The sequence below is a fragment of the Xenopus tropicalis genome, chromosome 2, assembly GCF_000004195.4.
Source record: "Xenopus tropicalis strain Nigerian chromosome 2, UCB_Xtro_10.0, whole genome shotgun sequence".
NCBI lineage: Eukaryota > Metazoa > Chordata > Amphibia > Anura > Pipidae > Xenopus > Xenopus tropicalis.
The window spans coordinates 112084778-112106944 of NC_030678.2; the positions used below are offsets into that span (position 1 = coordinate 112084778).

Genomic DNA, 22167 nt, shown 5'->3' on the forward strand with positions numbered 1-22167 from the left:
AGAAAAAAATGCTGCATGTGACATTAGCCTAAAGCAGTGAGCCTCAATCAGTGACTCGCCACCAACATGTTGCTCACTAACCCCTTTATGGGCAGACGGGAAGATTATTCACCCACGATAAATCTTCGCTACCGCAGGCGACTGATCTCCTGGAATGCCATCCCACCGGCAAGAATGTAAATCGCTGGTAGCGGGTGACTAATCTTCCCATCTGCCACCTCCCTTTTAATGTTGCTCCCAGTAGCCTTAAAGTAAGTGCTCATCTTTGAATTTCTGGCTTTGGTTGCATAAAACCCAGGTGTGCTACCAAACAGAGCCTCCTTTATACAGTCTGTACACACAGGGGCTATTACATAGCCAATCACAGCCCTTATTTGGCACCCCCAGGAACATTTTTTATGTGGCTCATGGGTAAAAAAAAGTTTTGGGGACTCCTGGCCTAAAGTATGCTTGCTGCACAAGGAGCATGCTGTCATAGAGGAGCACAAGCCTGCTTGACCTATGTGCCATAAAAATATTTAGCAGAAAATGGAAGTCAGGGGTGTAATTTTCTATGTCATTTAATTTGGTAAATCGCACAAAATGGTGCCATTTTGAGAAAAGGTACAGTGGATATAAAAAGTCTACACACCCCTGGTAAAATGTCAGGTTCCTGTGCTGTACAAAAATGAGACAAAGATAAATCATTTGAGAACTTTTTCCACCTTTAATGTGACCTATAAACTGTACCACTCAATTGTAAAACAAACTGAAATCTTTTAGGTGGAGGGAAGAAAACCAAAAAACCTAAAATAATGTGGTTGTATAAGTGTGCACACCCTTAAACTAATACTTTGAAGCAACATTTGATTTTATTACAGCACTCAGTCTTTTTGGGTATGAGTCTATCAGCATGGCACATTTTGACTTTGAAAGATTTGCCCACTCTTCTTTGCAGAAACACTCCAAATCTGTCAGATTGCGAGGGCATCTCCTGGGCACAGCCCTTTTCAGATCACCCCACAGATTTTCAATCGGATTCAGGTCTGGGCTCTGGCTGGGCCATTCCAAAACTTTAATCTTCTTCTGGTGAAGCCATTCTGTTGTTGATTTGGATGTATGCTTTGGGTCGTTGTCATGCTGAAAGATGAAGTTCCTCCTCATGTTCAGCTTTCTAGCAGAAGTCTGAAGGTTTTGTGCCAATATTGACTGGTATTTGGAAATGTTAATAATTCCCTTTATCTTAACTAAGGCCCCAGTTCCAGCTGAAGAAAAACAGCCCCAAAGCATGATGCTGCCACCACCATGCTTCACTGTGGGTATGGTGTTCTTTTGGTGATGTGCAGTATTGTTTTTGCGCCAAACATATATTTTTTGGAATTATGGCCAAAAAGTTCAACCTTGGTTTCATCAGACCATAACACCTTTTCCCTCAAGCTTTTGGGAGACTTCAGAAAATGTAGCCTGGCTTGGATGTTTTTCTTCGTAAGAAAAGGCTTTTGTCTTACCACTCTACCCCATAGCCCAGACATATGAACAATACGGGAGATTGTTATCACATGTACCACACAGCCAGTACTTGCCAGATATTCCTGCAGCTCCTTTAATGTTGCTGTAGGCCTCTTGGTAGCCTCCCTGACCAGTTTTCTTCTCGTCTTCTCATCAATTTTGGAGGGGCGTCCAGTTCTTGGTAATGTCGCTGTTGTGCCATATTTTCTCCACTTGATGATGACTGTCTTCACTGTGTTCCATGGTTTATCTAATGCCTTGGAAATTCTTTTGTACCCTTTTCCTTACTGATATCTTTTAACAATGAGATCCCTCTGATGCTTTGGAAGCTCTCTGTTTTTCAATTGAGTGGTACAGTTTATAGGTCACATTAAAGGTGGAAAAAGTTCTGAAATGATTTATCTTTGTCTCATTTTTGTACAGCACAGGAACCTGACATTTTGTGTAGACTTTTTATATCCACTGTACATAATAAATAGTGCTACCAACTGGTCTAGACTGTCCCATATATAGTCCATGTGTAACCAAGCCATGGGCAGAATGGAATAGCAGAAGTCTTGATCTATTCAGTAGTAAAAAAAAAAATTGATATTTGAAATCACCACAAAGAGTTGCAGGGCTTATTGTCCCTGTTATTTGCAAGGCCTCTGTCTGCACATTTGCCCACCTCTGTCCTAGAACTGAATTCATAACTTTTTTCCTCTGTATCCCTACACTTTAGAAAATGAATACTATTGATTCCTTTGGATACAATTGATTCCTTTGTTATAAGCACATCTCTGTGCTGAAGGCGTTAAGGCGTGGACAGAAAATACCCCATACTGAAAGGTGTTAGATTCAGCAGACAGAATAGTACCAGTTACTTCAAGGCAACATGCATCATGTCTCTGGAACCATATCTCCCATTAACTTCACAAGTTATTTTTTAAGAAGCCATAGAAGGCAGAAGGTAGAGGCTCTCCATCTGCTGAAAAAGTGGCAATGGAGAATCTACCCAATGTGACATTAGCCCAGTGTTGGACTGGGACCCCAGGGGCCCACAAGAAAACCTTGGACCCTAGGCCTGTTTCCAAACTATTTTTCCTCCTTTCCTCACCCAACCTCTTCATTCTCCTAGTCTATTTTATTTACATGCTACCATCTATCCTTCCATCTCTCTATTCCCATTCAGAATTAGGGACTGACAATGAAACAGGCCAAATTGTCAGGAGCAGGAGGGCCCACTTACACTTGTGCCCACTGGGAGTTTTCCTGGTATCCAGGTGGGCCAGTCCAACACTGCATTAGCCTAAGGATTGTATCAAGATTTCTGGAATAGTTATGGACTAACCTAATCTCTTATATCCTGTTTAACACATGGCATAGCAATCCACTACATAAATATCTACTGGAATTCACAGTATAAGATTTCAGTATGCAAGGCCTCTTCATTGATGAAGAGTATATATTGCTAAGTATTTATACTTAATATTGCACCTCTTGAACACCCCATATCCATTAGAACAAGGTGTCCCATCGTTATCTATTTGTTTATTTGTAAAGGCAATCTGTGTTGAGCACACATTTATTTTTTACTATTCTATGATTTGTCAGTAGTCTGTTTACAGAGCTTTGATAATCCACTGGATTGCGATTACCTCTCCTATGTTCTTTCTGTTCCCCTAATATTGCAAACCGTGACATAAAATAGAGGTCAGCTTAGCAGCTCAGATAAGGACCAGTTCTCTTGTGTGAGAACACTTACTAGGAACAGTTATCCTGTATATCTCATTAAAGAGCAGATGTGTGTCTCTGGGGTACACTCTAGGGTGCTTTCCAATACTATGTGCGGATGTGCAATGCCTGGAAACTCACATTAATTTCATTTTCTGGTCACAGTTTGTGTTTGTTTCCAGTATTAATAGAATAAAAATGAACAACAGTTGTTTTTGTTCCCAGAGATCCGAACACAATATTCCGAGGAAACTCATTAACCTCAAAGTGCATCGATGAGACAATGAAATTGGCAGGGATGCATTATCTTCAAGTTACACTAAAACCGATTATAGACGAGGTAAGTATATGAAATAAACGTTTTTAGGAGATACTGCATGTTTCTTACGGGTAAATTGTTTCTCATTTACCATTTTCAAGCTGTTCCCGAATTGGGAGTTATAATACGTTCTATGTATTATCTGTTTAAGCCCTTACCTTTAGTCCTTTTACCCTACATTTAATTTAAACAAGAATTTTTCTACTTATATCTCTGTGTCTGAGGTCATGGATGGACTAAAATATTGTACCAAGCCAGCAATTTTTGGGTCTAAATCCACTGGCTGCTTAATACAACACAATATTGTCATTAAAAATATCAGTTTTGGTATGGGCATTATTATAAAAGGGCTTCCCAAATTCTGATGCAGTAACAAAAAAGGAACATCATTTCTATTTAACTCTTTTAGATTGTAAGTGCTTTTGGGCAGGGCACTCTTTACCCCTTGTATCGGTTATTGGCTGCTGTGTATGGAAATTCTTGTTTTCCATATATACAGCCATTTATTGTACAGCCCTTTAAAATATGTTGACTTTTTATTGGATAATGGTGTTCTATGAAAAGGTGTTGATTTCTGGGATCACACAGGAGTTTGCATGTTACCTGCATCCATCCCATTACCAGGGGCCTTAATAAACTCCATAGGACCTACTGTCTGTGTTCTTTTAGGGGTTCAGGGTTTCAAAACTACACAGAATATCATTGACTGCAGAATGTCATCCTAATAAAGACACATATAAACAAATATACTGTGTATTTATAAAGTGCTTTTCTATACAATTCACACCAATCAGTGCATGCACAGGGCATCTGGCAAGCAATTCCTCATTTTGCTTTCTTTAAGAGTTGTAAATGCACAGTTAGGCGATAGACTTATAGTACAACTTTCTATTTTAAAAACACCTGCCTTGACCCTTCACACAACAGCCGGCTGCTATGAATGGCAGACAGTGGGGATATTTAACCCTTGGGTGAGGGTCTTAGACATGCGTTTACTTTACCTATTGGATACTCTCACTGGGTGGATATATTTTATTTACTATTTGTTTCTACAGTGGTAGCACTAATCAATTTGTCAATTCATGTGCAAAATTTGACAAGAATGCTATCCCTGGTTAACATGTTGTGGCCGTGCATATGTGTATGTGTCTTAATGGCATCAATACATTTATGTCTGCTCACATTAGTGTTTGCTTGTTAACTCTGGCTAGTTGTCTAGTCAGCCACATTAAAAAGACGAAAGAAGGTCTTTCTCTCCGAAAATTGCAGCAACAACTATTGCAACTATGTCTTCGCTGTAAGCGTTTCATGTGTGTGAGCAATAAGTACAAGGCTGTTTTTCAGTGTGGAATGTATTTGGTGCAAAGCTTGTGCTGTACATATAACACACTGGCGTTTACTTATTAACCAGGCAGTACAAACTGTTCATTGTTCATAGGATACTCTGCCAAGGCTTATTCCATGAGCCCCCAGGGTTTTATGACATACACTGAGATGTGCAGCTTGACACATGCTTAATGAACTTACCACAGTGTTGGGATATTCCTGGCGCAGATTTGCCCAAACATCTGTCCTTTTCTGGAAAATTACCTATTGTGCACATAAAATATTTAACTGATACATATTGAAGAAGATGAGCAGATTGCTTTACTTTTGTTCTGTAGGGAAAGCCAAAGTGGATGCTTACCCTAATAGCGTACCCTTTATTTCCCTTAAAAATGATAAACCCAGCCAAAGTTTTATTGTTTTTCTTAACCAGAATAACTATCATACCTACAGATAATGCTGAAAAACAGGTTTAAGTTTATGACTCAAGAACAGTGCTACAAAAGTGTTTTAATATGAGATGCAGCCCTGCATACCTTTTGTGTCTGCCTCTGTGTTGTGTGTTGCAAAGTGCTTTGACAGGGAATATGGCATTGCCTTGATCCAACAGAAGAGGGCAACTCTACTCTTGCCTGTTTGGCAAAAGGGGAAATGCACATATGCTGCCAATGTGTGGCGTCAAGAGCAGCAAGTAATAGATGCTTCCCTGGTAGGTGGAATTTTTACCAAACCAGAGTAACTGCAAGGAAATACTAGTTGGCGGCTGGGGTCCCGATGGGTGCCAGACCTAGACTAGTAACTGTGGATTCTGGCAAATGTCAGAGGAGCTGCTATAAGATGCCATAGTCAGTCACTATTTAGTGGGCCCGTGGGGACTGTTTATGTACTTGAAATGCCAGGGCCTATTTTGAGTCCCAGTTCAGCCCTGTTGGGTTCCATACCAACTGGAAGGTCCCCAACATTACAGTCTCTCCTTTTCTTTTAGGTTTAATCAGAGAGAGGAGCTCTCCAACAAATCTGATTGTAAGAAAACAAACTCAGAAACTGCTGTTAAACATTCATATCCAAAACAAGTGAATATAACAGAATATATAGTGGGGCATGGGTCTGTGACAAAGGATTGTGGTTGAGGAACAGATTGTGTGCATACATGTAAATCTCTTTCCACACATGCTTTGTTTTTGCACCTCAGTAAAAAGTACTCCCTGTGTTCTCTTGAGCAAGAGTGAGCAAGCCCGAGGAAAAAAACATGGGGGATAAATTAAAATTTTACAAGATTGCCAAAACCATTACATCTGGTCTGCATGGAAAGCAAGGAATTCCATGAGAACATTCATTATTCATGGAAAAGCCCGAAGCAGTCATTCAAGCATTTGTAAGCCGAACTGACCAACTGTGCATGTAACTAATTATAGCCATATATCAGAGAGCAGGTTAAAGAAGGGTGGCTGCATTAACATCTTCACAACCAGACTGATTTTGGACTGCGGCTCCTGGTACCAACTATATAGCCAAATAGCTCATTTGACCAGCACTGCTTATTAACATTTGTAGTGCCATTCAATGTTATATATTCCCACGAACATAAAGTAGCCGTCCCATCTGGGGCACAATGCCAAAATACAGAGTGCAGACTAATTGTTTTCATTTGTGAAGTGTGGGCTTATAACCTAATAGAAACAGCTCAAACTTGTATTACCAAATGTTATGGAATGAAGCAGCTGTGAAGTGCTGATCAGCTAATTGTTTAATATTTTTGCATGCTTTTCAGTGGCATCTCTGAATAGATTGTGAATACGCCCAGTGCCTTGCATGCATGCATGAGGAATATGCGTGTTTCTGTTCCTTTAAGCAAACCTGTCACTGGCTCTATTTTTTTGTTTTGACAGTATGTTCTGAAATTGTTGCACAGTCATAACGATAATGGTTACACCCTGCCTGGTGCTTCCATTCACAGTACAAATTTTGAGCTTGTATTGGGCAGTTTGCGAAAGTTTCTTCCGGGGCACTAAAATATCAACAAGTCAGACCACAAGCTTCCTCTCCCAGTCACTCACAGGAAACCTCATTTTCCCCACTTGTGAAATGTGTGCTTTATACTGTACTTGGTGCACAGAACTTTATAGGATTCTCTACTTGAGCTGGGTTAAATCCTGCCAGTCATGCCTTGTCTTTTGCATTCAGAACTCAGCCTGATAGTGTTAATAAATCATGTACAGGTATAGGATGCATGATCCAGAAAGCCCTGAATTACAGGAATGGATAGACTCCATTTTAATCAAATAGCTGAACTTTTAAAAATTGATTTCCTTTTTCACTGTGATAATAAAACAGTTCATTGTCCTTGATCCCAGCTAAGATATAATTACTCCTTACTGGAGGCAAAACAATCCTATTGGGTTTATTTAACAATTAAATTATATTTGAGTATGAAGTATGAAGATCCAAATTACAGAAGGATCCCTTATCCAGAAAAACCCAAGTCCCAAGCATTCTGGATAACAGGTCCCATACCTGTATTTTAATTCATTCACTATTTAAAGCAGTTCTTTGCATTGTGTAAAACATTGTTTACTGACATCTTGCTGCAATGTGATTTTTAAAATGGGCCACAACTTTTGGAGTACAACAGACATGGATTTGGGTGCAGCAGCCATGCTAAGCTAGTTGTGCCGGTACAGTGCAGTATGATGGTGTACCTAAATGATTACAGCACACTAATGGCAATTTATATCAGATACATTAATTCATTCTATTTTGTTTGACACACAGATCTGCGAGGCTCATAAACCCTGTGAGATAGATCCGGTAAAGTTAAAAGACGGTGAAAATTTTGAAAACAATAAGGTAAACTGAACCGATCTTACACAGTATGAATTTCTTTATTGCAAGGCCATTTTAATGGAGAGTCATACCATAATGAATGTTTTGCCCATGGTACCTTTCACCTTATTGGAGAAAGGAAAAATAATACCTTTGGGCTTGTTACTATTTGAGGCTAAAAATCGTGTTCAGAAACTAATACAATTTATATTAACCACCCGCTTTTTTTTGCTTTTTTTCCAGTAAGTAGTGCAGTAGGGCCAGCTTTGCACAGCTATTAAAAGATAAGTTAAAGTTTGCAGCACATCTGGTAACCCATAGCAGCCATTCCAGCATATGCTTTTAAGTAGATGACCAGTAAATTCCACCTTCTCTTTGTTTGGTGTGGACTGCTAAACCTGGTGCCAACTTGGCATCACCCCCTTATCCTAAGTAAGGATACAGGGTCATGGATGGCTCTCAACACACTCACATAAAGAGTGAAAACCTTTCCTTGGCTGGGTTCACAAGGGCACTTTAGATTTGCTTGAAAGCTCTCCTTTCCTCAGCCTTATAAAAATAGGACTGTAGCTAATAGGAGGGAGAATTTGTTTGCAAATGTTGGACAGATTCAGTAAATGTATAGAAATGCTTTCCAATTTTAGCTATTGCTGACACAGTTATTGGCCCCAGGAGTTTTAGTTCATGTGATCATAAAATTACCAAGCCATAATGCCACCTAAGGGCAGAGCCGTCTGGTGGTGCTAACCATGGCCAGAACTAGGGTTAGGCAGCATAAACACCTGCCTTTAGGAAGGGGGGGTGCAATTGTATGAAATGATTATTTTAGTATGCATAACAGCACATTATCTTAAATGCTCTTGATGAGACCACCTCCTTGTGTGTCCTTACAGTTTCTGTTTAAGATTATCTGTGTCTGCCACCAATTAATAGAGACAAGGGGTTATGGTTTGCAGGGAGTTTAGATTGCTTCTTTTGCCTTGACTGCTACAACTAATAGACCTGATCTGGATCTATCAGCTTATCACTAATAATTTGTAACCTGCTTGGTAACATGTATTTTCCTGCTTGCCTAGCAATGTTTCTCCCTGTCTGTGTGAGTCTCGCTGCCTGCACTAGAGCTCTAACCTTTGTATACATGCATAGTTAGTTGCTCTCTTTCTAAGTTAGAAAGAAACCACACTCCCATTTTACAGAGGAACTAACCAACAGATTAATATATTATTGTTAAACATTATTTACAGTTTTGGGTTAGTTTATCTCTTCACTAGATACCTTGTGAAATATGTCTCTGAAAGGAATTGTTGTTTTCTCTAAATATATAACGTAAAAGCTCAAGATTTTGTTACATTGTCCATTACTGTTAAAATGTGGGCAGTTTTTATGTTGGGTTTATAGCACAGTAGATGGCAGTGTGAGCTTCAAGATAAGGTTGTGTTTCTGTGAGCATACTGACCTGTTATTAATATCCCCTCAATAGTTGTTGTTTTGCTTTTTCATTGTACTTGGCATGGTTACAGTACAGCCCTGGGAGGTAGGCAATGTGCTTTCCCAATCAGCATCATTATCTGAAATGTTTCTGTTTGACAGTGAGATGTGAAAACTTGTTTTAGCTTACATTGTTTTATGTCTGTCCTTACAAAATATTATAGGAAAACCTGAAAAATTATGTAGACCGGATATTTGATGTCATCACAAAATCTGGTGTGAGCTGCCCCACCGTCATGTGTGACATTTTTTTCTCACTTAGAGAGTCAGCTGCCAAGCGATTCCAAGGTAAGGCTGGTACTGAAGACAAATTTAGCATCAGACTGAAAGCATAAATATGTGTATGGTAGTGTTTCTTCTGATTTGCTTACATATGGTATCGAAGGGGGTGGAAGCAGAGGACTTGCGGTAGAGATTCTGTACCATACTTGCCATTTTAAGTATCGAATGATAAATGTTAGAAGATAGCAGCTTTACTAGTCCAAATAGCTTGTAGTTATGAAACCCCTAGTTCTCCTCAACAGCTTTGATTGTGTTGTAGTTCACAACAGCTGGAGGTCTACAAGTCTGACATAGAGGGCCTACATGCTTTCAGAGCATTCATACACAAATTGCTTTAGTTTGTTCTGCTTCAGTTTCAACACATTTCTTAAGTGCCTTTATTAGAATGCCAATAAAGTCAGTGAAGTGGTTAGCGCAACAGCATTAAAAGCCTTCTCACGTATTCACGCTGCTGGCAGGCCTCTCTATTCGTCCGGACTTAACCTTCTTCCATATACCTGACAGGGCAAATTCTTTGTGGTGAAACAGAGGAAGTCAACAACTATCAGCTATACCCTTGGCTAGACTCCTTCCACTCCTGGAAAACAAGAGCTTTTTCTTAAATGACAACACATAAAGTAATCTTAAAGTGCAGATTTACTAGGAAAATTCATGTGGGATTTATATTTGATCTTGGGGGTTGCACATAATAAAGCTGTAACAACGAAAATACCACATGGCTGTCAGATAGCGATACTGTTAATAAAAATAAAGGTGGTATTTCATCTCTGAGAAATAGAATTGCTTGAGAGACCATTAACTGGCGCTTTTGCTAAATAGCAAAAAATATACCCAGGAATAGTATGGCCACACAGCAGCCCAACATGCCCAATCTAGAGTAGATAGTTACACTTAATGCTAAACACAAGCAATGGATGAGGGCAACTGGGTTGACTCTCATGGAGCAGTCACTGCCAATATTTTTCATGCTGAGAGCTAGCCATCCATGCTACCGACAGTAACAGAGTTATTTAACAGTTAAACAATGCCAACAGTACTCTACCTTTAGTGTGTCTGAATCCACATGGAACCCCATGGAATGGCTGGTACACAACAAATGATATACTGCAAGAGACACACTGTAAATACATCTAAAGCAGACAATACTTATGAAATGTATGGCGTACTAAGGGCTATGGCACTCAAGGTATTGTTTTCCATATTTCAGCCATCGTAGAAGTATCTACAACTGCCCCTTCAGTTGGTTCAGTAGTTTATTAATGTGAAATTTTGTAGGCAGATGTCACAACAGGTGTTTTCTCTGCCAGCTGAGAAACACTTGAAAGCACCCATATTGGAGCTTTTCAATTTGTAAACTGATTTTTGGGCTTCAGTGCTGGTGCTGTCAGCCAATTCCCATTTAACTGAATAGGAGGAGGCAGTAGCGGGATCAGGTGCTTCCCTGTAGGCATAGAAGATGACTGGTTCGCCTAAGAAAAGTCAAATCATATAAATTACAATCAAGAAAATAATCAGAGATTATTAGTGGTATATAATAATTTTGGAGGAAAATAGTTAAAATCGGTAAAAGAATAAAGAGAGTTTTCTGATGGCCATTTATGGTTGCAGGGCATGAAGGTAGACTACTGGGAATTTTGTACCTAGAAAAGCATAATTTGATACATGTACAGTATATGTGTTTTTTTAATTTCTCTTTTCTTTTGTATGCATTAGAAACGTACTGACTAAAATGTAGTTGTTATATATAGGATTTCAGGGCAGTGTGCAAAATGCATATGCCCAAGATACCTATTGCTATGTACACAAGCAACTTTTCCCTGCAGTGTAACACGCCCCATTGTGTGCTGGTCAGGCAGGTTCTTAGAGGTGGATGTTGGCCAGACATAATCTACAGCACAAGCCCAGTTCAGTACTCACATGATAAATAAAATATGTCAATTCCATTTCTTTCCATGCTTGGCACCAGGCACAGGTACAAACCTCATGCAGCACACACTGCTTGCACCATTGCACCAAACGTGCATGACAATGTTATGCAGCATACAGCAGGCACAAATGCTGCGCAGCCCACACCAGGTGCAAGTGCCACGCAGTGTAAACCAGTCATTTTCAGTGTGTGCTCTTGTTTTTTCCTCTGTCATTATTTATTTGCTGTTTCTTGTCCCCTTCTATTGTTTAACATTTGGTTTTTATCATTTATTTCTCAGGTGACCCAGATGTTCGATTCACAGCTGTGAGCAGCTTCATTTTCCTCCGCTTCTTTGCACCTGCCATCTTATCCCCTAATCTATTCCAGCTCAGCCCTCATCACCCAGTAAGTGTTTCTGAGAAGCTCTGTGCCAATTACATGTCAGAGTGGCACTCTATGCAGAGAAGTGGCTGAATGGAACTCAGTGGGAATAGAACGCACTGTGCCAGGCTTTGGGTTTTAATGTGCTGAATGCATTACAGACACAGGTGCTGGGGAACATTTACAGAAACACCTTGTCATTTTCTTTATTATTATTGCCATTTTGATAGGTTATTATTTAGAACTGATTTCTGATGTTTTAGAGATTATATCCTTACTTCTTAGTACCTGAAAAATCTGCAAAAGTACCTGCTATTAACATATAGAGCAAGGACTATTCTTCTGTCCATTGCATTATATCTGTTATAAAATCAAACAAATCTGTCTGTTCACTCAAACTTTACTTGCTAAATAATGTGGATACCCAATATCCCAGGCTTTTCTAAGTATACAGGATGCAGGTGCAACATTATTATGTAGAAATAATATTGGGCTTAAAGGGGACCTGTCACCCTAAGAAATAATTACAAATTGTTTTCTATTGTGTTTGTCAAGCAAAATAAACGTCAATTACTCTATATAAATTATTTTAAACTTATTTCCTTCAGCACTGGAATTCACAATTGCAGAAAACAGGCAGGGGCCATTTTGTGGACACTATTATTAAAGGTGGCTATACACCGGCCGATTGTAGCTGCCGATATTGGTCCCTTAGACCGATTCGGGGCCTGTCCGACCAATATCTGGCCTGAAATTGGTCAGATATCGATTGGGCAGGTTAAAAGATTTAGTCGACTGTGCCCATTGCCATTGTTATAGTTCGACCTTTTGGCCCTGAGGCCAAACGATTACGAATTAGCCTAAATTTGCCCGATATCTCCCACCAGTAGGTGGAGATATCAGGAGAACATCCGCTTGCTTGGCGACCTCGCCAAGCGAGTGGATCTTAACATGTATCGGCACTTTAAGGCAAGCTGTGCATCCTGCTAAAATCTTGTTTCTGTGCCAGTATGGGGGGACCTGATACCCATATCCATGCACTGGTTACACAATTAGATGGTGAGGAGGGATGAGGAATGTGAGGAGTTCAGTGACATCTAAGAAGTTCTGAATTGAAAGTGAAAGTAACTGTCTGCCCCACCCCTATGCCTAAGGCATAGAAGCGGGTCAGGCAATATATGATTGACAGCTGGGACTTTTAAATGCTTATATAATATGTATAGATGTGTTAATAAAAAAATGACCGAGGGTTACATGTTTAATTTGAAAAGGACTTATTATACAGCTGTTTATGTCTGGGTGCTTGGGGCATATGCCCATCTGATGCTACTTTAAAAAAAAAAAGATCATTCTGTAATATACCATGATCTGTAAAGTGTCTTTTGATACCATGATTTTGTATAAGTATGTTTTTGAGCTAGAATGGTAAAAGCCAATGATACTACCATATATATGATCACTGGATTTCCACTTTGCCAACTGTTGTGTTGGTAGGAAGTTGCCTGTTTCAGCTTACTTCTTCCACTCAATTGTATATTTTGGCATATATGCTTCACATAATGTAAGAAAATGTCTGTTACAACACCAGAGCACTGGTCATAAATTAATGTTTCAGAATTCTTTGTATGGTAAGCAACATTTTTTTTTCCACATTCACATAAAATATCTTAGGCTTTCATTATGCAGATTCAGTCTGCTGAAGCGTCATACTTTATTTCACTGACTGAGGCACTTGATTGACAGGTCATTTAACTCCTTCAGTGGTATTTGCTCCTCTGCCAAATTCCCACCAAGTGTCTGCTCCTTCTTCTCTCTTGCTCTCTCTTTTAGCCTGCTCTCCCAGCATCCCCATCAGTTGGCCTTTCTGCAGATAGAAACTGCCTGCATATGTCTTGCCAACTACCAAGTCATGATTTTTTCCCCCTGATATCAACATATGCATATGAATCAGTATTCAACCTCTTTTATATGAGGCAGTTTATTTAACTAACTACTTAAAAAATAGTAAATTGTATAGTAGGACTAAATCTAAAGCAACTGGACTTTCTGCGTTTTCTTAAAAAAAAAAAAAGTTTAACCACTCATCTGAGCTGCTTCTTCAGTTGCTTTAGTCCTATTTCAACTAGATACTTTGTATCTTGACCTGGGTGAATAAGAATCTTCATAGACATAAAGCAAAGTTCTTTTTACTCGAGATGACAAATAGTTTTGAACATCTCTGTAGAGGTAATGTTTGTTTTCTTCTTCCTGACATATTCTCTTGTTCTTATTTTTCTTGTTCCCTGCAGGACCCACAAACGTCTAGAACCTTAACTCTTATCTCCAAGACTATACAGACACTAGGAAGTTTATCCAAATCAAAATCTGTAAGTGCCTTTTCTAGTGTTATAATTGTGCATACGTTATGTTTTTTATACATTTTTTTTGTTGCCATGGGAAGAAAGTAACCTACATACCTGCTTTATGTACCCTGAGTAGTGATTTGATATTTTGATTTTTAGAAGACAGATTTGTGCAGGATCTAAGTTGTGACCAGCACATGGGCCTGGCTGCTATAATTGCTTTAGGCTCTGACCTCTGTGGATATTAGTAGATGAATCCTTAATTTTGCTATTTACAGCACTTAGGGGCAGATGTATATAAATGTGAGATTAGAGCTCACCACTGAAAAATTCTGGCACTTCCTATTCATTCCTGTGGGATTTGCAGAAGCATATTTATCAAATGGTGAAATCCAACTTTCACCTTTTGATAAATACACTTTCCTGAATATTCCAGACATTATAGGAGTTTACCCCCTAAAGGTACATTTTAAAAATCTCCCCTAGTGAAATGCTTAGGGAGAGAGCATGTTTTGCTGCAGAGCAGTACAATTTCAGCCCTGAAGCCCTGCTCCAGTAATCTTGTTAAAAGATGCATATAATGTGTTTATAGGAACCATAAGTAGATTTAGATGTTTGTACGATTGCATCAGGTTTTCCTGTGTAAAACATGCTTCTCTAGATTGCCGATTGCTTGTTCCCTCCACAAATAACACAGTTTCAGAATCCCAGGATAATCTCTTCACTGCCAGGATACATTGAAACCCATAACTTAATACTATTAAAAATTTCTGTTAAAAGGGGTATTCTATATAAAATGCAAACTGCATAAGGAAAATAACATATCATCCATTGCCATATTTGTAACAAAAACATGAAAAACAACACTTTACTGCCATGTGTTTGCAATTTATGTGCAAATAAGATGTTTGGCCTTTCTAGGGAATTCTTGATTTCTAATGCATAGGCACACAAATTGCAGACAGATGGGAAAACTGTTTTGTGTGTGATTTGGTAAAGTCAGGTGATAATAGATAGCATTTAAGGTATTTTCATGGCATAAATGACAAAACAAGAGCAAAAAAAGTGGCAACCCCCCCCCCCCAAAAAAAAACCAAACAAATACAAAAGAACTGTAAAAGTGATACCTCTATTGGCTAACAATAACAACATTGCAATCTTATGGTTCCAGGCCAGCAGCAGTGGCATGGCAGATTTTTTGTACTTCCGTAGGTGCATGTAATTAAACACTCACAGTAACCATATCTTTTAAATTGCAGGCAAGTTTCAAGGAGAATTACATGGCTGCTTTTTATGAGAACTTTAATGAACAGAAATATGCAGATGCTGTAAAAAATGTAAGTAATTTTGTTGTTAACACTGATAACTGGCTGTAGTTTCCTTAACAGTTATGTGACAGTGCAGTTAGCAAGGATCTGACAGATGTGTGAATGTGATGATGATATACAGAACCTTTCCACTTTTTATAGCCAGGCTGCTGAGAGTTCTAGTTAAGCAATAATTTCTTCTCCCTAAATTTAACTACGCCTTCCACAACTCCCCGATAATCCCCAAAGCTAAATGGTTTAATCACCTCAATAAAATAATTTGGTGGATTCCTCTGGGCTGGGGTACACCCCCGCCTCAATATAAAAATCCTACAAGCGCCCAGAACTAAAGGCGGGTTGGCATTGCCAGATTTTAAACTGTACTTTTGGGCCAGTCAGCTTGTCTATGCACACTGGTGGTTCACGCCAGCAGCAGACAACCTAGCTGTCATGCTTGAAGCTGCGGCCCTACACGGCCCTAGCTAAACTCCCATACCGAGGCTACTACCGCACTACTACCCCAATGCTCACTGTGATTACGATCTTCCAAAGATCTCTCCAGCAAGCACAGAAATCCCTCCAGGCATGGTCCCCTCGAATTCCTATATGGGGTAATCCCACACTGGCCCATTTCGACTCTATGCCTGTCAATGGGCAGGTAAAGGCATTAAAACATTTCATGATATTGTGAAAGATGGGGAATAGAAACAATTCGGTACCCTTAAAGAGGAATTTGAGCTCCCCCCTGCCATGTATTTCCGCTACCTACAACTCAGGCACGCTTTTTACGCCAAGTTTACTATTAGACCTATACAGTTGGCAGACACCTCGCTTGAAAAATACCTGCATAGACCGGACTTGGGGAAGGCTATGTCATGGTTTTATAACCTACTATGGCAATCTACCCCAAACCCCCTAGCTAAGACCAAGGTTAAATGGCAGAGCGACATACCAGACCTGGATGACGAAATGTGGGAAGATGCTCTTGATCAGATTCCCAAAATAACAATGTCAGTCAGAGACAGGTTTATCCAAATTAAATTTATTAACTGTGCTTATTTAACACCCCACAGATTAGCAAAGATATACCCTCAAACGTCAGACTTATGTCCCAAATGTAATACAGCATTAGGCTCGTTTCCCCATGTTTTCTGGGAATGCCCAGCTATTCAACAATTATGGTCAGCAGTATTGAAATACATCAATGAAGCATTGGCTTTCCCTAACATACACTCCCCAAAGTTATGTTTACTGGGGGTGCTAGAGGACCTGGGGTTATCGTCATATCAACGGTTATGCTATTTGCAATTGCTATTCTATGTTAAAAAAGCCATTTTGCTAAACTGGAAATCAACATCTGCCCCCTCGCTTACCTTTTGGAAAAAACTAGTCAATGACGTGTTACCTAAACAAAAATTGGTGTACATTTCCAGAGGCTGTCCAGCCAAATTCAATGCAGTGTGGGATACCTGGTTAAATGCACAATCTGAATAAATCCGTCTGGCTCGCTAAAGCTCTCTATACCCTTTCTTCTTCCTGCTTTCTTTCTCTAAACTGTTATTTTTTTTGTTGTTAAAATGTTAAAATCCTAAATAAAAAATTTGGTCACAACCCTGTTAGATCTCAGTCTTATCTCTTTGGGCAGAAATTTGATCTGTAAGTGTACTTTAAGCAATTTCCCAATATACATTAATTATACATTTTCAGAGCTTTGGAAGTTATTTGTAAAAGTAATTGCTATTAAAGGCAGTCTTTGTGTATTTCTTTCTGTGCTCTGGTTCTGACTCTTAACAATGTAGCAGAGACCTTCAAGTTTGTTAATCAACTGGCTTCTGCTACATAATTATTAATATTAGTATTATTATTATTAGTAGTAGTAGTGTTAAAGAAGAAGGAAAGTTACAATCACCCCCCAGTAATTGTATTCACTTAAATGAAACCCTTGGCTGGTGCTCCTGGTAGAAGAAATCTGCATCTGTCGGGTTAATGCAGATGAGCGATCTTCCTTCCTTCCTTCTCCTTTTGATGAGATCCTGGGGTCTGGCACATGCGCAGTTGAGCGAAAAGCTGTCTTTTTTTGTTAAAGTTCTGCTCCTCACTCCACTGCGCATGCGCAAAAAGCAAAGAAGCAAGAGGATCACTTTGTTGCATACACCCCAGCCTGTGCACCGGCAGGGGGTTTCAGGTAAAAGATTACAATCGCTGGGAAGTGCCTAACATTTTGCACCCCCAGTGATTGTAACTTTCCTTCTCCTTCTCCACAAGAGGTAAAGAGGGCTCTGGCAAAAAGAGTTTACAATCTAAAAGAAGGGGTTAAGACACAAGATAGAGGGAGGGGATTCATATACATATACACATGATTTTTTACTGGTTGATTCAGTTTGTGTTTTGCTATATTTGCTGCAAAAATAAATGTGATTATAGTTTTCCCTGTTGTTCTGATAAGATGCCTAATGTGGGGCATTATGCTTGTTGCAGTGTAGAGTAAAACACTGCTGACAAATTGACCTTATTCTATTCACACTACACAATCATCTTTACCTCATGGAGATTTGGTTTGGTTTTCTATGTTGTGCCTCTGTTTGTTTGTGCAGTTCCTTGATCTGATTTCATCTTCTGGAAGAAGAGATCACAAAAGAATAGAGCAGCCAATTCTACTTAAGGAAGGGTAAGTGACAGGCACACCAATTGCATGCAAGCTTAAACGGCTGAGCCTAACTGGCTGTGTACTGATCTTATTGCTGTGTTGTCAGCAGCTGCTCACACAAAGCCAAGGATGTGCTAGGCAGGTAATCTCACATTGACATAACTCCTGGTTATGCCTGTTTGTTGCAAAAAAGAAAAGGCAGCGATCGGAACAGTGCCACTGTATCAAATACATAAACATTGATAGCTATACACTCACATATATAAACTATATATACCAGTATCTATAAAAACTGTAGATTTTAGTATCACAATAGCCTTGGATAATATGCTTGTTCAAGAAATCAGCCAAGCCCCTCTTATAGGCATTAACAGAATCTGCCAGCACAACCTCACTGTGAAGAAACACCATAGCCGCTTCAAGTCTAAAAGGGTGGCCTCTCGTTCTTTGATCTTTTCTAAGGGAGAAAATATCCCTCCCTGTCAATAATGGTAGGGGAGCACTAGAGTTTGTACAAAAAAGACAATATAATACAGTATACCAGGGGAGTACTAACTAAGATCGAGAGAAAACGTGAAAATCTCTTAAAAAGATCTGTTTCTAGCTAAGCTGAATACATGTAATAACAGGAATATAGGATATACCATTAGCACTGCTTGCTAAATAGCATAGCTTTTGTGCTCTCCTTAAAGTGACTGTGCATGTATTTCCTTTTTAAAACAGGTTTATGATCAAGAGGGCACAAGGGAGAAAACGATTCGGGATGAAAAATTTTAAGAAACGATGGTTTCGCCTTACCAACCATGAATTTACATACCAAAAAAGTAAAGGTAAACCAAGTTTTCACTTACTGTAATACTTTTTCTTATCAGTTTCACTGCCATTTATTAAATGAGATGCTGGTGATAAGCAGTTCCTCAGTTTATGTGTATTCAATATGTATAGTAGTGAAACTCAGCCCTTTGTATCTGCTACAGGTATTGGATCCACTATCTGGAAACCCGTTATCCAGAAAGTTCCAAATTACGGGAAGGCCATCTCCCATAGACTCCATTATAAGCAAATAATTCTAATTTTTATCTTTAATAATAAAACAGTACCTTGGGTTTAATTCAATTTAAATAATTTTTTTTAGTACACTTAATATCCAAATTATGGAAAGATCCATTATTTGAAAAACCCCAGGTCCCAAGCATTCTGGATAACAGGTCCAATAACTGTATCTGACCCTAAGTGGCAGAGCTTGTTCACCTGCAAACCAACTTTATGTATCTAACACCTTGACCCATATTCCTATGACCACAACATGTGGATAAAAGCCAATCTCTTGCTTTCACACCTTGCATGTATGTGCAGGATCAGCCTGTCAGCGCATAGAATGAAATGGAGGCACCAAAATGCATTTTTACATCAAAATCTGCTCTATTTGTGTGCTGACAGGCCGATCATACATACAAGGTGCAAGGCTGTGGATCAGATTTTCTCTGCTGACATATATGCCAATGTGCCTTTAGCCTTACTGCGCCACTTGTACATTTGACATGGAAAAGCCTGTGTAATATGTATAATATAAATGAACAGAAGACCTTCCTCGCACTCCCTTGGCTCTCCAAAACAATTTAACGCTCGGCGCACCCTCCCAAAATTCCAAATAGCACAAAAAGCACTGGCACTCAGAGCTGCAAACGGGACTAGCCCTTTAAAAAAATCTTTATTGCGGAGGTGCAACATTTCGGGACAAAGTGACCCCATTAAAGGGCTAGTCCCGTTTGCAGCTCTGAGTGCCAGTGTTTTTTGTGCTAATATGTATAATATGCCTTCTGTGTTCTTTAGCTTTGTTTAACTACAGCATATTTCTAAGGAGCTCTTTGTTTTAGCCTGCCCAGCTTTATTTGATTCACTGCAGGAGGTAAGGGTTATGGCTAGTATTAATTGCTTTTTCAAGTACACAAAGGCTAAGAATGGATACATTTATACGATAAGTCATCCTTCTAGGTATATTCACACAGAATGATACTTAAACAAACAATGACACTGTTTATAGGTATGGTTTCCATCGACAGCATTTGAAATGTTCAGAAAAGCATACACAAGTTTTACGCAGGCAGTTGTATTATCTGTATGTTTGTGACTGGTATCCTTAGAAGCAGCCACAACTTTATATTATTAAATTATTGATTATTATTTATATCCACATCAGTGTTCCTAATTTCCAGGTGCTAGGTGTTACATGTAGGAAGACTATGGGCAAAGTCCTCTTCATGGTGCCCTGTGGGCCGCAGAGATGAAACTAAAGGGATTGCTATTCCACCAAACTTTAACATTATTCTGTGTACATTGCACCTTTACAAAAGCAACTTGCATAATATTGCTTTTATGATCACACCACCAGCATGCTTACCTGTAGGAAATAGTTAGTTCTTTCCACATTTAAATATACCACTAAAAGAAAGAACCCTTTCAATTTCCAACCCCTTTTCTACCCTCCTTTTCTACCCTGCTTTTCCTAAGTGTGAGAGCATAGATTCTTATGAAGTTACACATGGGGCATAGTATTTGCTTTTTCAGAGATATTTTATTGCCAGCTCTGGCTGTGAACTGTTTTCATAGTGCTGCTGTGTGGTTGCCTATGGAGAAGGGTCCATATTGCAGCCCCCATTTGTATATTAATAAATACAAAGAGCCCCAGAAGGTAAATCTGTGAGTTCCATGTTAAATCGCAAGCTGCAAAATGCCCAAGACTCCATGTCCGCACCTACAGTGTAAATTAGAACAGGTAACTTACTCAAGTCACATAATGGGCCAAAATGATTTTAGTGCAATTATGAGACTTGTGTAACTTACCCGCCATGGTTTACACTGTGGGCAAAGACGTGGCATTTCTGATGTTATGTTCCCTGCAATGCAAAACTCCTTATGTGTCATTGTCGAATTTTATTTCTCTATAACAGAGGAAAGACAAGTCCAACTTGTAAATGCCATGTTTTTTCTGTAGGTGGTTGTGTGAGAAATGTCAGCAAAGAATATTTAATATTATTTCTTTCTCTTTTTTTTTTAAGCAGGAGATCACCCCTTGTGCAGTATCCCCATAGAAAACATTTTGGCTGTTGAAAAATTAGAGGAGGAATCATTCAAAATGAAGAATGTGAGTAGCTTAAATGTACTTTGTGTTGCCTGAAATTGAAAAGCTGCCATACTTGTGTGTACACAGACTACAGACCTGATTTTCTGCTAAAGTTAAACTTTTTTTTTTTTTTGCACGCTTTATTTTACCAACCTTTCTATATTGTACTAATCAGTTTGATGTACCTGTAGATGTTCCAGGTTATTCAACCAGTACGAACGCTGTACATCCAAGCAAATAATTGTGTGGAAGCCAAGGACTGGATAGACATCCTCACTAAAGTTAGTCAGTGCAACAAGAAGCGCCTTACTGTTTACCACCCATCAGCCTATCTGAATGCTCACTGGCTGTGCTGCAAGGCTACCTCAGAAAATGCCCCTGGATGCACTCCTTGCACAGGGTAAGAGTTCAGCAAGGGATTGGACTAGAGTTAGAACCAATGTCATGTTAGAGCCAATGCTTTAGGAGCAGTTCTATGAACTATCTTATTGTAATTGCCAAGTTCCCAAACTGAATCTCCATAACATGTACACGTAACCCGCCTTTTGGCCTACTACTACTGGCCAGGGAAATCCCGGTAGCACAAAGCTGGTTTATTGTAAAACTTACTTGGATAGATTATAGTATCCAATGTGCTGTTGCTTCAAGTATGCTCTTTACCTTAATTTGATTATTTTTTTTCTGTTTTAATACTATTAGTAATTATTATGTATATTTAAAAAATTGCAATTACACCATCAGTTTCTGCCTGAATATGTAGATAAACATCCTCACCCAAGTTAGAAATAGTATAGCTTTTGCTTGTGGGATCCATATAATCTATAATGTTTTGCAGATTTCAGAATCAGTTGTTAGAATGTTTTACTAGACAATTTAGTTTTGTCTTCTTTTGCAGGGGCCTACCAGCAAATATACAGCTTGACATAGATGGAGACAGGGAGACAGAACGCATTTATTCTCTGTTTAACACCTACATATGCAAGCTAGAAAAAATGCAAGGTAAGTCAAAATAAACAGT

General features: G+C 39.1%; 1 protein-coding gene across 2 annotated transcripts in view; it reads left to right on the forward strand.

The window, feature by feature from the left end:
• The window catches only part of rasa3 (RAS p21 protein activator 3), a 115223-nt gene that overhangs the window by 86781 nt on the left and 6275 nt on the right, over window positions 1-22167 (forward strand). The window contains exons 12-22 of one of the 2 annotated variants that reach the window (XM_004911800.4): window positions 3427-3541; window positions 7619-7693; window positions 9322-9445; window positions 11647-11753; window positions 14018-14095; window positions 15331-15408; window positions 17973-18046; window positions 18749-18855; window positions 21085-21170; window positions 21341-21549; window positions 22045-22148. In XM_004911800.4, coding sequence (XP_004911857.1) covers window positions 3427-3541; window positions 7619-7693; window positions 9322-9445; window positions 11647-11753; window positions 14018-14095; window positions 15331-15408; window positions 17973-18046; window positions 18749-18855; window positions 21085-21170; window positions 21341-21549; window positions 22045-22148 — 1157 coding nt within the window. The remainder of the gene's footprint in view (window positions 1-3426; window positions 3542-7618; window positions 7694-9321; window positions 9446-11646; window positions 11754-14017; window positions 14096-15330; window positions 15409-17972; window positions 18047-18748; window positions 18856-21084; window positions 21171-21340; window positions 21550-22044; window positions 22149-22167) is intronic. The other variant, XM_002937865.5, reaches the window with a different exon arrangement.